Consider the following 16,917-nt stretch of genomic DNA (forward strand, 5'->3'; position numbering starts at 1 on the left):
TACATAAGGGGTGATCTCATATTCAAACATGCGGGTCAAACCTACGAAAACCCAAACTGCCCTAAACCGCCCGAACAAAACCCAGTTTTGCGGTTTGGAAGTTTAAACAATAGACAGTGCAGTTCAGGACGACCGCACGAATTTGCATAAAAACTGCGGTTCGAACCGATCTATTCACACCTCATTCAAGCTGTTGTTTATTTTTAGGATTGACAGAGTTTACATTGCTTTTTGAAGACTTGATAGTTGTCTCTAAAATGTGTCGATTTATTGGTGTACAGTAGTCATTTTACAGTGTGTCTTGCCTAAAAAACACTCTTTCATATATCGGTGAACAGCGTAAATTGTTTTGTTTTGATAAACTGTTATGCTCGAGTCGCAAATTGAGCAGAGGACGTGAATCACACTTTTCATTGGGCTGGACAATTGATATGTGTCTCTGACAGCTAATAAGTATCAAAAGACGAACATTTGTTGGTACAAAGTTGCACTTAAGACTTACGCTACTGTGTTCAAGCCTTTACTACTGTTGCTCGTTCAATATTCAAACAGTTCTTTCAGGAGTGCGTCATCGCAAAATCCGGAAAAACAAATTTATTTTGATTTGCTGCACATCGGTTATTTGCAGTTTTTGACTCCCATGTGCGAAGCACAAAATGGGAGTCTTTGCAGTTAGTGTGTCTGTATGTGTGTATGTGTGTGTGTATCTGTGTATGTGTGTCCAACTGTTCCACTGCTATCTCAAGAACCATACATCGGTTTTTGATGAAACTTGGTGCATAGATGCTCTGGGCCAATGCGCAGATTTGATTAGGTTTTGGTAAAAATCCATGCTCGTTAATTACCTAATTTGCATGATAATTAGCTAATTTTTAGCTGTTCTATGACTGTTCCACTGATATCTAAAGAACCACTCATTGGATTTTGATGAAACTTGGTACATAGATGCTCTGAACATATGCGCAGATTTGATTAATTTTTGGTAAAAATCCGTGCATATTAATTACCTAATTTGCATGATAATTAGCTATTTTTTAGTGGTTCCATGACTGTTCCACTGATATCTAAACAACCACTCATTGGATTTTGATGATACTTGGTACATAGATGCTCTGAACTAATGCTAGGTTTTGATTAGTTTTTGGTAATAATCCGTGGATACTAATTACCTAATTTGCATAATGATTAGTCAATTTTCGGTTTTTCCACTGATATCTAAAGTACTAATCATCACATTTCAATGAAACTTGGTACATAGATGTCATACGACACTGCACAGACCTGATAGTTTTTATGGTAATATCAGTACATATTAATTACCTAATTTGCATAATTAATTAATTTTCAGCATTTGATATAAGTAGTTAGCATTACATTTCAATGAAACTTGGTACTTACATACTCAAGGACTATGCAGAGATTGATTGTTTTCGATAAATATTTGTGCATATTAATCACCTAATTTGCATAATTAGTTAATTTTCAGCTTTTCCATGAGTATCTCAAGTACTAATCATCGCATTTCAATGAAACTTGGTACATAGATCCTTTAGGACTATGCAGAGACCTGATTAGTTTTAGGGTAAATAATTGTGCATATTAATTACCTAATTTGCATAATTAATTTTCAGCTTTTCTACTGATATCTAAAGTACTAATCATCACATTTCAATGAATCTAGAATTATGCAGACCCAATTAGTTTCCGGTAAATATTTGTGCATATTAATCACCTAATTTGCATAATTAACCAACTTTCACACTGATATCTCAGGTACTATACATCACATATCAATGAATGTACATGGATGCTGTAGGACAATAGACAGACCTGAATAATTGTGGGTTACAATCTGTACATATTAATTACCTAATTTGCATAATTAACCAATTTTAAGCTTTCACACTGATATCTAAAGTACCGTAAAAACTCCAAAATTTCGTCCGGTTTTAAATAATTGGTGTTAGAAATGTGACGTGTTTTTAGAGTCAAAATTAAGGTGCATTTTCGGACGGTCGAATTTTTCAGAATAGAAATCAGCAAATGAAAAAATGGGGATGATAGACAGTGTGCTTCATTAGTTTTTAAAAAATGCAATGTCCGTCAATTGACGTAAACTTCCTCATGTTTCACGGTAAAAGCAAAGGTCGTGGCCGAGTTGTAACTCAAAATCTAAACAAAGTCATCAATCAGTGAGTATTATGACAAGCAAAACAAAACATCAAGATGCGGAGAAGAGGTCAGCACAAAACTAATAGGTCAAAAGACAAAGCTGTCTCGCACTACCTAGGAAAACTTGCGAATGTTCGAAGTACAGGTACCCATTGGACAAAAGATACATGGAAGTTTAGCAAACTATCTCCCGACCCAGTGCAATGTATCCGGTTAGAATCAAAGCTCACGTGTCCCTTATTTGAGGGACCAAATTCTGCCGTAAATTCGCCCTTGGATTAAAAAATAAAATGGGATTTAAGAAAATAAAATGGGACTTTTAAGGTGTATTTTGGCGTCATTTTTCGGACATTTCAATCAATCCTGCCGGCTAAAATAGAGTAAGTTTTACCGTAGTCACTGACGTCTGTCTATTCAAGAGTACACGTGTATGATTTTTATCGTGACTAGCATGAGCGGGTAAGCTTCCTTTCGAGAATGAGCTGTTATCACTGTGAACAATGTTAAATTATTCTTCAGATGACCAGTTTATTTTTTAAAAACAACTAATTTTTTTTATTTAAAAAAAATCATGCCGTTTTCGCATCAAAATCCAAGCCAAAATATCGTACTACAACATCAATCTCTTCCGCATTGCGTTCAATAACATTAACATATTTAAATAAGCTATGGTAATTTGAACACGTTGGCATCATCCAGCTTTTTGATTGGTTAATTAGCGATTTGACCTATTTGACCTAAGAGAACATGGCGGATATCCTACAGCATCAAACGTTTATACGAGACCGGAATCGTTCGCTTACGATGAAACTAAGTTGACTTTTATTTGTATTTCATAGCCATTCAACAAATTTATTTTGTGTACATTATTATAATCACTACTGAGTACAGTAATAATCAACAATTCAGAAACGCAGCATGCCGAGATTTTTGTGTTCGTTTTTATTTGAAACTTCGTTTATTTAGAATATATTTTCGTTACCAATAAAATAAAAATCTCTCAGTCAATCAGAAACCCGGATTCATGCCTTCGAGGAAGGTCCCGTTTGAACGCTCACATCGTTGTTTTTTTTCGTTTGGGGGAAAACTAAAACTGGTCGCAATTTTCGAATAAGAATGAGTCGGCAATTTTTAGTGGAGTCGAAAATTTGGAGGTAAATAAAACACCGAAACCCGGCAAATAAATAGGCGGGCGAATTTTTAGAGGGGTCGAAGTTTTGGAGTTTTCACGGTACTAATTATTCCATTTCAATGAAACTTAGTACAAAGATGCTCTAGGACAATGTACAAACCTAATTAGTTTGGGGTAAAAATCTGTTCATATTAATTCCCTAATAAGCATAATAATTCATAATTTTTTGGTTCTAATCACATTTCAATTAAACTTGGAGACATAGATTTTCTGTTACATTGCGCAGACCTCATTAGTTTTACACTCAAATCTGGTCATATTAATTTTCTGATTTGCATAATTAGTTTTCAGCTAAGTAATTTCGAATTATATTTAATGTGTCTCCAATACTCTCAACACATGGGAGTTCTTTCTAAGCTTTCTTTGATTCTTATTCAATTGCCAGCGACACGAAGTATCAAAACTGAAAATTAAATTAAATGGACTCGCGCTGATTATTTAAGGCTATTCATCTGCAGACGAGACTGCTTATAAAAAACCCTGACCTCTGAAAATACCTTATTCATAGAGTGCCTTGTACCTAAGACCGTCGCCCTTGGCGACACAGTGCACGCTGCGATATCGCAATCGATGCATGCTGGGTGACAAGGAGAAATTCTGATTGAGGTAACCAAGATGGCTGCGTTGAGTGCATGATTTTCTGCGGTGAATTTAAAAAACAACTCCTTGCTGCCTACTTCGCCCACAGTCCCTCAAGGCACTGTACTTCGATGTATTTTCTAAAATAATCGTTTATTTTTAATTAACCGGGGGTTTGAAATGTGTGCATTTTGTCACAGAAAAGTAAGATATCGGCAGCAGTAAATACCCGTAATTTTCCCGCAATGCCGTCAGCTGACAATGTTACGGTGGTCATGGCGCCGGAGTCGTAGCATTAGCCCCGACCTTAGTTTTCACACAGTAATAGAGGGACTGTGGTTTTCAGATGCCTTCGTAGAAAACAATGTTGCCATTATCGATTTAATACTTTCATCATATTTTGATAACTCGCAGTCTCACAGACTTTACAAACGTAACCAAAAAATGTGTTCTATGAATTTATGAACTGACATGGGCACAAAACTGACCGTACTTGTTGCGGACAAAATGTACTAGTTCGCTTAATGGATAAACATATTTTACTTACTATGCCAAATATATATATATATAACGTAAATAATTTATCCTAAGAAGTTGCTCATTAAAATTCTAGTGCATTTTTTCCCTGTTCTGTTTCAAACATTAATTTACCATATATATCACAATAGAGAGGGTCTATGGTATCACTTGATTCACATTCAATGACAAAATGTAACAAACCATCACGTCTGTAATTATTTCCAGATAAATTGAATAACAATTGTAATGACTTGTACCAAAATGTAAGTTGTGGGAAACTGATTATTATTACCAATCACAGAAATAAATAAATATAATTTTCATCACACTTATAAATGACATGATGTAAATAGATTTGTGAAACAAATGCAAGTTTGTTTTTATTAGCATTTACATGTACAAGACTTGCAAAGAAAAAAAATCGCTGCTGTAATTCTTAACACTTCAAAATATAACACTCAGTATGAACATGGAGCTCCATAGTATACATCTTATTTTTTTTCCTGCTGAAACCAGGCTGAAACAGTATTGTAAGAAAAACCTAGGTTTCCCTAGGTCTGTCTTCTTTGTTCTCTGTTGTTTGTTTTCAGTGGGGGCGTTAATGGGCAGTTAATCCTGAGGTTAGGTTCAAACCTACTACTAATTTGCATATTGTAGGTCTAGTAGGTCTGATTAGGGCTAGCAAGGGCAGACCGGGTTAACCCAGGTTTGACCCAGGTGTTTGAATATGAGATCACTTCTAAGCATCTAATAATAAAAACAAACATGGCTGCCATCAGGGTTTGACCAGACTCCACACAAAGAAGTTTGCTTTTTGACTCCCATGTGCGAAGCACAAAATGGGAGTCTTTGCAGTTAGTGTGTCTGTATGTATGTATGTGTGTGTGTGTGTGGGGGGGGGGGGGGGTGTGTGTGTATGTGTGTCCGACTGTTCCACTGCTATCTCAAGAACCATACATCGGTTTTTGATGAAACTTGGTGCATAGATGCTCTGGGCCAATGCGCAGATTTGATTAGGTTTTGGTAAAAATCCATGCTCGTTAATTACCTAATTTGCATGATAATTAGCTATTTTTTAGCTGTTCTATGACTGTTCCACTGATATCTAAAGAACCACTCATTGGATTTTGATGAAACTTGGTACATAGATGCTCTGAACATATGCGCAGATTTGATTAGTTTTTGGTAAAAATCCGTGCATATTAATTACCTAATTTGCATGATAATTAGCTATTTTTTAGTGGTTCCATGACTGTTCCACTGATATTTAAACTACCACTCATTGGATTTTGATGAAACTTGGTACATAGATTTTCTGAACTAATGCTAGGTTTTGATTAGTTTTTGGTAATAATCCGTGGATACTAATTACCTAATTTGCATAATGATTAGTCAATTTTCGGTTTTTCATTGTGAAATAGGGAAGGGGATAGGCAAACACACACACAACCAAAACAGACAAGTAATTATTAATGATGTATCATTGCAATTAATTTATTCTGTAAAAATACTGTTATGGGAATAACAAATGTCAAATAAATACGACGATTCGACGTTTCATCGACAATGTGTAGCAATGCCTGAAGTCACGTTTCACTGACAATGTGTAGCGATGCCTGAAGTCGGATTTGGTATCACTCTCAGTGTCTGACCCAACACTCGAATCACTTGTACAATTGTTCACCAAGTTTGGTACGGCAAACTTTTTTCTTGAAAACTGGGAATAACTTGCGTGGCTGTGGCTGGCGTGGTGGTTGATTTGGTGACAATATAAAATAGTTTCGGATAGAATTGATCTGACCAGCAGCGACAGGAGAGGACATACTTGCAAAGGAAGCATGGAACGAATGATAAAAATGATGCCCAATCACTTGTATTTATGGCAAAAACAATAAATAAAAACACGTTTTTCTATAGATTTGTACAGCTTGGGTACTTGGGCATTGTTTTAATTGCACTAGACGTCTGACAGTACAGCTTTGGTTTATATTTCCTGTTTCATAATCAAGCCAGCTTATAATGATATTCACATACTTCACAGTCCACGCAAACAGGGTCAAACTATAGCCCCACCCCTATATAACCAAATACGAAACGATACCGAGAAAGTAACAATTACATGTATTAAAAATAATTTCCTGTGACCAATCGGAGAGACGAAATCATTCACGAAAGCCCAGGCCTGTTACAAGGCATTTTCTGATTGGTACAAGTTCAGATTATTTTCAATTCTCACAAATAGCTAATTTAAATATTTGGGTCAGGCGGGTCACGTAGACTTCACTTTGCTGTAAGACAAGTTGATCGCACAAGTTTGTGGAACTAATCCATTCGACTTCAATTTTGATTATTTTCGGCAAGAGAGTCCTCTCCAAACTAATGCCAGTTATTTTGTTACTTCCCTGAACATTTTGTCTCGAATCATCCAAAAACGAACGTCTCAAATAAAATGCAAAAAATAACCCAAAATCACGATCAGCGAGAGTGGGCTGCGTAATCATTACATTCTCACAGTCGGAGCTACGTCACGATCCCTCAAACGTTGCCATGACCGGATTAACACCTCTGTTTTCCCCCACGCTAACCAAATTCCCCCCACGCTAAGGAAAAAATCTTTTGTTTTCTGCTGACTTCCTGTTCCGGTCCGTCTGTGAGAATGTATTTTCGATACCTCCGATTTTCCGATAAAGGCGTTCTAAAATCGTGACGTTCTTTACTTGGTTATAAAGACAACATTGACAATGAATATCTCAACGTGTCCTTCAGTGTTTCGGCAAAAAACATACTAGTAGTTACTATGAATAGTTTGTGAATTAGTCGATTGTGTGTCAGAAATATAAAATGGACAAGTTGACAGTCACATTCACGCTCTCAGTGCATTTCTTTCGTCTATCATTCTTCCGTTCTCAATTACACAGGACATCAGGCAAGTTATGGGGATAATCTTTAGTTGTCTCACTCCTTCTATGGGGCAATAAACAATGCAGGTGGAAGTGAGGCACGATAAGCTCGGTGTCTGCCTGATTGTAAACAACCGGGTGGCTGGCACTTATTTCTGGGTTCTTATTGACAAAACCACTCAACTCTTGGTGGCTCTTAATGGAGGGTCAAATGTAACAAATTTTCACTGAGTGGCTCTTAATTGAGGGTAGCGCTTATTTGCGGGTTTTTACGGTAATCATCACATATCAATGAATGTTTATACATGGATGCTGTAGGACAATAGACAGACCTGGATAATTGTGGGTTAAAATCTGTACATATTAATTACCCAATTTGCATAATCAACCAATTTTAAGCTTTCACACTGATATCTAAAGTACTAATTTCCATTTTAATGAAACTTAGTACAAAGATGCTCTAGGACAATGTACAAACCTAATTAGTTTGCGGTCAAACTCTGTTCATATTATTTCCCCAATTAGCATAATAATTCATAATTTTTTGGTTCTAATCACATTTCAATTAAACTTGGTACATAGAGTTTTTGTTACATTGCGCAGACCTCATTAGTTTTACAATCAAATCTGTTCATGTTAATTTTCTGATTTGCATAATTAGTTTTCAGCTAAGTAATTTCAAATTATATTTAATGTGTCTCCAATACTCTCAGCACATGAGAGTTCTTTCTAAGCTTTCTTTGATTGGATTTTGGCATTGCCATGATGTATCCTTGGAAGGAAAAGATGTATAATACCGTATTTATCCGGGTATAAGCCGAGGGTCTTGAACATGAAAAATTGCCAAAAAGAAGGGGTGGGCGTTTGCCAGGAGATCCCCGGCCAAAAAAAACTTCACGAAAATTGACAACACGCAGATCGAACTGCGACAGGGAATAGAACGGCAAATGAAAACATGCAACAGAAATAAATGAACAATATGCAACATTAGAAGTAAAACAAAAATAATTTATTGCTTATAATGTGGCAAATAAGCCAGAAATAAAAAAAAAAATGAAGAATGGTTTGAATTAGGATTTTCCCGCCGACAAACACGCCCAACTTGAATACGCGCGAACTCAAAATGAATTAAAATGTCAGGGGTTAAACTGCGTAAAATGATTTCCGGTCTTGACAAATTACGAATCAACCGCCATACAAGATCAATAATTTACAAATTTACACAGTAAAAATTATAAAAATTCATAGCTGTTTGAAAAAACTTCTCAGATCTTTATTTGTACGTTCATTGCCATCTTCATCAAACTCAAAACCCTCAAATGTCCAAGTCGGCGCCACTGTAGCCGTTGAACAAAATCCCTACAACTTATTCCTGAAGTTCGTCGATATCGTCCCACACAATTTGGACTTTTAATCCACGGATTTCGCAGTCTGTCAGCTTGGCACTTTTAATTCACGTCTAATCAGAATAAAGAGACAAGAAAAATTGGGCCGCCGCAAACGACTCGCACGATGCTTTTTTTTACAGTCCAGCAATCATCTTTGACCTTTATGCATCTGCTTTACCGATTGGCTAAGAATGACATCACTACTAGTATTTCATCATAAAGGTCAAATCGTGACATTGCTTTCTTATCAGACTCGATGCTTATTAATCACGGTGAAAGTTATCATTCAGCAAGTTCCGGCGGTTGGAATGTCTCACTATATGGATATCGCGGCGGACTTGAAATAGGAAGTTTTTTTTTTTTTATCCAACGACAGATGAATAGTTTTCATGACAGAAATGCAATAGCGGTGATAAAAGATGGTAAAAAAGTTGGCAGTCTTTGGCGTGACATTGCAAAATTGCTGGCCCCAGTTATAGATTCGCAAGCTGCTGCAAAATATTTATAAAGCCAAAATAATGTGATTTCAACCTTTCTCCCTGGTACGGGTTGCTACAATATTGCAACATTGTTTTCATTGTCGACGACGCTAAAGCCGAACGAGTGCGACACTTGCTTAGCGGCTCTCCTTGTACGATTTGCTTGAATCGTTTCTGAGGAAGCACACACCAAACGACCGGCCCTTTTTAGAGCCACGACATATTTCAAAAAGAGAACTACCGTTTCTGCTTTAATATTTATTTTTATAGACTTGCTGACTGTTATGATTCTGAAAAAAAAAAATCAGCGGTGAACGCGCTCACCCTTAGTTTTACGCAATTAACAATTTTTATAAGTATCACGACAGACTTCAAGAAAGTCAACAGTTAACAAATAAAAAATAGTTTTTTTGTTTTGTGTAGAAAAAGACCCCCTAGGCGTGTGCCCGGATATGATCTCAACTTCTTTATTGTGTCAAAAGTGGGGGGTGGGCGTTTGTCCAGGCATGGGCTCTTAGCTGGATAAGTACGGTAATGTTATTACGAGAATAGCTCAAAGTATGCACTCAGACAGTACGCCGTGCATACTCCAGCTGTACTGTCTTCATGCATACTTTGAGGTATTCTCGTAATAACCTTATATTCTCATATGACCATGGTGTATTTTCACATGTAACGTTTAATGTGAAAATAAGACTGCATAATATGGTTTGGTTAACATTATACCGGTAATATTCATGTTAACTATCAACATGTTTTATATTTGAACAGTATGTGGAGAAAAACAAATCATGCACCTTTTTATTGCAGGAAAACAACTATTAATATCGACTGGTAGTTTATTTAAAAAATAGAAGGTTAATATTTCTGTCTATTATTGGCAGCTGTAACTGCAAATTTTTGTCCAAATGCATGCTCGATGTGCCTTATTAGTATATGATTTGTTAGTGTAGCTTTGTAAAAATTACCATTTTTTTGGATCATAGATAGCCCATGACATCACTCGTCACTAGCCCTTGACATGACTCGTTACTAGCCCTTGACATGACTCGTCACTAGCCCTTGACATGACTCGTCACTAGCCCTTGACATGACTCGTCACTAGCCCTTGACATGACTCGTCACTAGCCCTTGACATGACTCGTCACTAGCCCTTGACATGACTCGTCACTAGCCCTTGACATGACTCGTCACTAGCCCTTGACATGACTCGTCACTAGCCCTTGACATGACTCGTTACTAGCCCTTGACATGACTCGTCACTAGCCCTTGACATGACTCGTCACTAGCCCTTGACATGACTCGTCACTAGCCCATGACATCACTCGTCACTAGCCCATGGCATCACTCGTCACTAGCCCATGGCATCACTCATAACTAGCCCTTGACATGACTCGTCACTAGCCCATGGTATCACTCGTCACTAGCCCATGGCATCACTCATAACTAGCCCATGACATCACTCGTCACTAGCCCATGACATCACTCATTACTAGCCCATGACATCACTCGTCACTAGCCCTTGACATCACTCGTCACTAGCCCATGACATCACTCGTCACTAGCCCATGACATCACTCGTCACTAGCCCATGACATCACTCGTCACTAGCCCATGACATCACTCATAACTAGCCCATGACATCACTCGTCACTAGCCCATGACATCACTCATTACTAGCCCATGGCATCACTCATAACTAGCCCATGACATCACTCGTCACTAGCCCATGACATCACTCATTACTAGCCCATGACATCACTCATCACTAGCCCTTGACATCACTCGTCACTACCCCATGACATCACTCGTCACTAGCCCATGACATCACTCGTCACTAGCCCTTGACATCACTCGTCACTAGCCCATGACATCACTCGTCACTAGCCCATGACATCACTCGTCACTAGCCCTTGACATGACTCGTCACTAGCCCATGACATCACTCGTCACTAGCCCATGACATCACTCGTCACTAGCCCATGACATCACTCGTCACTAGCCCATGACATCACTCGTCACTAGCCCATGACATCACTCGTCACTAGCCCATGACATCACTCGTCACTAGCCCATGACATCACTAGTCACTAGCCCATGACATCACTCGTCACTAGCCCATGACATCACTCGTTGCTAGCCCATGACATCACTCGTTGCTAGCCCATGACATCACTCGTCACTAGCCCTTGACATGACTCGTCACTAGCCCATGACATCACTCGTCACTAGCCCATGACATCACTCGTCACTAGCCCATGACATCACTCGTCACTAGCCCATGACATCACTCGTCACTAGCCCATGACATCACTCGTCACTAGCCCATGACATCACTCGTCACTAGCCCATGACATCACTAGTCACTAGCCCATGACATCACTCGTCACTAGCCCATGACATCACTAGTCACTAGCCCATGACATCACTCGTCACTAGCCCATGACACCACTCGTCACTAGCCCATGACATCACTCGTCACTAGCCCATGACATCACTCGTCACTAGCCCATGACATCACTCGTCACTAGCCCATGACATCACTCGTCACTAGCCCATGACATCACTCGTCACTAGCCCATGACATCACTCGTCACTAGCCCATGACATCACTCGTCACTAGCCCTTGACATCACTCGTCACTAGCCCATGACATCACTCGTCACTAGCCCATGACATCACTCGTCACTAGCCCATGACATCACTCGTCACTAGCCCATGACATCACTCATAACTAGCCCATGACATCACTTGTTACTAGCCCATGACATCACTCGTTACAACACCATCTTTGGCTGTAAACTCGTTCAATTTAATGTCTCTGTCTAAATGAATATTTAACATCATTTTGTTTGTGTTTCAGTATCATTGCCAGAAGTAAGCACAGTTCAACCAAATGGTAAACTAGGAACAGATTTGGCTGTAGGACTAGGGGCTGGGGCAGGAATTGTTCTAATTTGTGTCATGCTGGCAATGTACATTATGAAAAGAAAGTTTTTTTCAGCATCAGCACCTACCAATGAAGATAGCAGAGCAATCTTAGAACCATCAAGTAAGCAAAACAATTTCTTTAGGAGTATAAATAGGGACTGGTCTTCTCCCTGCTCACTCCATTCCTTACATATGCATGGAGGGTTTTCATTTTAGCAAGGTCATTGTTGTTGTCATCATTAATACTTTACTATAGCCAGCATTTTCGTCGATCTTTCTCAAACTTGGAAATGTTAAAAATCAATGTATTGTTTTTCTTCAGCCCACTTTTATTGTGATTGGTTTATATAAAATCAAACAAAAATAATTAATTTTATAAATGCATGATTACTATTGACCTCATCATTATTGTATAATACCATCATTGGTTCCAGTTCAGACAAAGTCTAAAAATTCTCATCTCATCTCATCTCATCTCATGTACACTGTTAGTTCTGTCCTGTTTTTTCCCTAATAATACATAAATTGCCTTTGCTGCCATATACATATAAGATGGTCCATGAACAATGACATGTTTATATGATTTTTTCAGTGATTGTATGTTTTCATTTCAGTCTGTGATTCAGAAACGTTTCCTCCTCCTCCTCCTCCACCACTATCGTATACATACTATGAACCCACAAATGAAGAGCTGAGTCGTCGTGCATATGACAATAATAGAGCGGCCACTAGAGATGATACGCGAAGTGAAACTATTGAAGGACAATCAGCAAGTGTACATAGTGATGGTTACACTTGTCAGACAGACATGCTGGATTTCAACACTGATGAAACCGTTGATCCAGTATGTTTAACTGGTGCATCTTACGATCATGACCCACGATGCCATGCAGGTAACTTTGACACCGACATGCAAGTTTATAATGATACCTTAGAGTTTGATCACCAGCAGCAAGTCTTCAGTGCGACCTTTGACCCGGTTTACTATCCTCAAGTCTTTGATGGTAACTTTGACTATCAAGGAAACAATGACAGAACAGGTAACATGTGTTTAGATGATAACGTCACATGTAATAATACAAATGAAGATAACAGTGGGGAGCGGCATGACTCTGGTCTTGGTGCTGACAGTATCAGTATAGATATATAATTATCATTCTTTATAAGATTCCATTTAAGATCATAGATATATATATATTCTACCATTGACAAATTTCTGTAATTGTGAGTTACGAACATATGTTGACTAGTCATGAAGAAGATAGCAAAAGGGATTTTGAGTCTCAAACCCCAGAAAATCAGGTAAATCAGGCAATAGGATGCATTTCAGTGGACCATGCCTTTTGATAAGAACTGGAGAGTGAAAAATAGCTTCCCTAAAAGCACTGAGGCAAGTTATAGAAATCATTTCAATGTATCAGGAAATAATTTTGCATATGTTTTTATGTGAATTTTTTAAGCTCCTCTTGAAAAAATTTTCGAGTGAAAATCATCCTTGAAAAATAGATACAGACTGTCGCCCAAATAAGACCAGTCATTATGTGTGTTATAACAAATGACAAACACACACAAGTACTAATACATGCTAGTCTGATGAATCATTGCGTTTTCCAAATAATTCAAAACACTAACTACGCAACACGATTTCAAAATATGCAATACTGATATTTGTGTATTTTTTATGTATCAGATTGGATTCTATGAGTTGTCTGTTAATGTTGTGTTTGCAAGTCTGTTAGTTTGGAGCAAAAAACCTAAGGTGTGTGGTAAGAGAAGATGGTTGAGAGAGGGACGGGCGTTGGGTTTTGAGTATAGTTCTTGCGTCATGGGGAGTTAAGGAGGGTATTTTTTTTATACTGTCAGTTTTATGTCCATTTTCTATTGTTTTTTCATTGTTTACCATTATTTATCATCGACTTGATATAAATAATTCTACATGTACCAAAGGTTGAATGCTAGCTGGGTAATTAAAATTTTTACACATTTGACATTTTTAGCTCCGCTGTCGACTTTGTCGAGCGGAGCTTATCATATGAGTGATTGTCCGTCGTCGTCGTCGTCCGTGTCAATGTTTTACTTTTTCGACTTCTTCTTGAAAACTACAAGCCTGAATGCTTTGATACTTGGTGTATATGTACCTTGGGTAGACCTCTCTTAGGTTTGTTCATTTCATGTTGATATCTTCAATTCTCTAATTTTGGTGAATATTTTTGTCATTTTTGGTAAAAAGTGATATTTTCGACTTCTTGTTAAAAACCGCAAGTGCAATTACTTTGATATTACATATATAGGTACTACATGTGGACCTCTCTCAGATTTGTTCATTTTGTAATGATATCTTTAATTCTCTAATTTTGGTGAATATTTTTGTCATTTTTGGTAAAAAGTGATATTTTCGACTTCTTGTTAAAAACCGCAAGTCCAATTGCTTTGATACTACATATATAGGTACTACATGTGGACCTCTCTCAGATTTGTTCATTTCGTGATGATATCTTCAATTCTCTAATTTTGGTGAATATTTTTGTCATTTTTGGTAAAAAGTGATATTTTCGACTTCTTGTTAAAAACCGCAAGTCCGATTGTTTTGATATTACATATATATATATAGGTACTACACGTGGACCTTTCTCAGATTTGTTCATTTTGTGATATCTTCAATTCTCTAATTTTGGTGAATATTTTTGTAATTTTTGGTAAAAAGTGATATTTTCGACTTCTTGTTAAAAATCAATAGTTCAATTGCTTTGATATTACATATATAGATACTACATGTAGACCTTTCTCAGATTTGTTCATTTTGTGATGATATCTTCAGTTCTCTAATTTTGGTGAATATTTTTGCCATTTTTGGTAAAAAGTGATATTTTCGACTTCTTGTTGAAAACTGTAAGTCCGATTGCTTTGATATTACATATATAGGTACTACATGTGGAACTCTCTCAGATTTGTTCATTTTGTGATGATATCTTCAATTCTCTAATTAATTTATTTTGGTGAATATTTTTGTAATTTTTGGTAAAAAGTGATATTTTCGACTTCTTGTTAAAAACTGTAAGTCCGATTGCTTTGATACTATTCATATTGTTCATTTTCTAATGATGTCTTCAGTTCTTTAATTGAAATGTGCATTGCTAACAGCGGAGCTATCTCAGCTGCTTGTTTAAATTTATTGTTTTTATGGAAACTATTTCAAGAAACCTATATTACATGTGGTGTATGGAATATTTAGCATATTCTCTGTGAAAAAAAGTTTAAACTAATCAATTTCACAACAAAAAAATTAGCAGATGTTTCATGAAAGTTGTATGATTTGTATTCATAATGTATTCAAGGTGTTGTTGGTAAGGGAGTTCATCTATCTTCATATCTATTCATGATCTGTTTTCATTAATATGTCGCAAAAATTATTGCGTATTCTAAAGGATGCTAATAAGAAAGTCAAGGATAAATGAACGCAACACATCTCTGGAATACACCTACCGTAATGTGTTTGCTGTTTGAAGCAATATGTCTAGAGATTTTTTTTTTTAGCTCCACTGTCGACTTTGTCGAGCGGAGATTATCATATGAGTGATTGTCCGTCGTCGTTCATGTCAACTTTTTACTTTTTCGACTTCTTCTTGAAAACTACAAGCCTGAATGCTTTGATACTTAGTGTGTATGTACCTCAGGTAGACCTCTCTTAGACTTGTTCATTTCATGATGTTTCCTTTAATTCTCTAATTTTTTGGTAAAAAGTCCGATTTCTTTGATGTTACATATATAGGTACTATGTGTGGACCTCTCTCAGATTTGTTCATTTCGTGATGATATATTCAATTATCTAATTTTGATGAATATTTTTCAAATTTTTGTTGAAAAATGATTTTTTTGAATTCTAGTTGAAAACAGCAAGTTCGATTGTTTTGATACTACCGGTATACATATTGTTCATTTTCTAATGATATCTTCTGTTCTTTAATTGCATTGTGCATTGCTAACAGCGGAGCTATCTCAGCCAACTGGCTGCTTGTTGAATGTACGTTTCTGTGCAAAATTGCGCCACAGCTACAATTTGCAAAACAGTGACATTCAGTTTCTTAAAAATGACAGCTGCATTGAAGAGTATACCAAGTACTGTAAAATAATTTATTTTAGCTGGAATCAATTTTCACTGACAAGATTTTTTTGGTGTTTTTTATGGAATAAATTTTCACTGATTTTTCACGAGTTGAATGTAAAATATATATATATACTTTTAATCGTTGTATTTTATTTTCACTGAATCATTCCTTCAGCGAAAATATTGAAAATTAATTCCAAGCGAAAATAAAGTATTTTACAGTAATCAACTGCCGCCAGTTTACTAAAAATATGATTACATGATCTTTAATGTCATGTTATTCACTCACATGTCAGTCATATTCCAAACACTTGTCAATAACATTAAACTGGCTTTCACCATGAAGTGTTGTGCAGTTGGAGCGATGCAAATTATATAATTATTGCTTTTGTTTTAAATTGTTATTTTTAGTATTCATTTTTTAATGTGCTTACACAAGTACCGGGTAAGTTAGAATGTTGTATTGCCAATCATAATTGTTTCTAATATCAGTCAGAATTTTTCAAAATTAACTTTATTATCAATATAAACAGATTTTTAATCATTTCCTAGTAGCTATTATAATATATGATCTGAAATGAAGTCAGAACATACACCAACAGAGAGATGGTGGTTTTCATGATCACTTTATATCAGCACCAGCTTTTAAAAT

The 16,917-nt window shown here is 36.8% G+C and overlaps 1 protein-coding gene across 1 annotated transcript in view; it reads left to right on the forward strand.

Annotated features, from left to right (window-relative positions):
- The window catches only part of LOC100371136 (uncharacterized), a 33,777-nt gene extending 19,671 nt beyond the window's left edge, over positions 1-14,106 (forward strand). Inside the window, exons 13-14 of the mRNA XM_085497071.1 lie at positions 12,093-12,281; positions 12,775-14,106. Of these exons, the coding sequence (XP_085353197.1) occupies positions 12,093-12,281; positions 12,775-13,310 (725 nt within the window). The 3' untranslated portion in view covers positions 13,311-14,106. The remainder of the gene's footprint in view (positions 1-12,092; positions 12,282-12,774) is intronic.
- The last annotated feature ends 2,811 nt before the right edge of the window (positions 14,107-16,917 follow it).

The sequence above is a fragment of the Saccoglossus kowalevskii genome, chromosome 3 (genome assembly GCF_978046115.1).
Source record: "Saccoglossus kowalevskii chromosome 3, keSacKowa6.1, whole genome shotgun sequence".
Lineage (NCBI taxonomy): Eukaryota > Metazoa > Hemichordata > Enteropneusta > Harrimaniidae > Saccoglossus > Saccoglossus kowalevskii.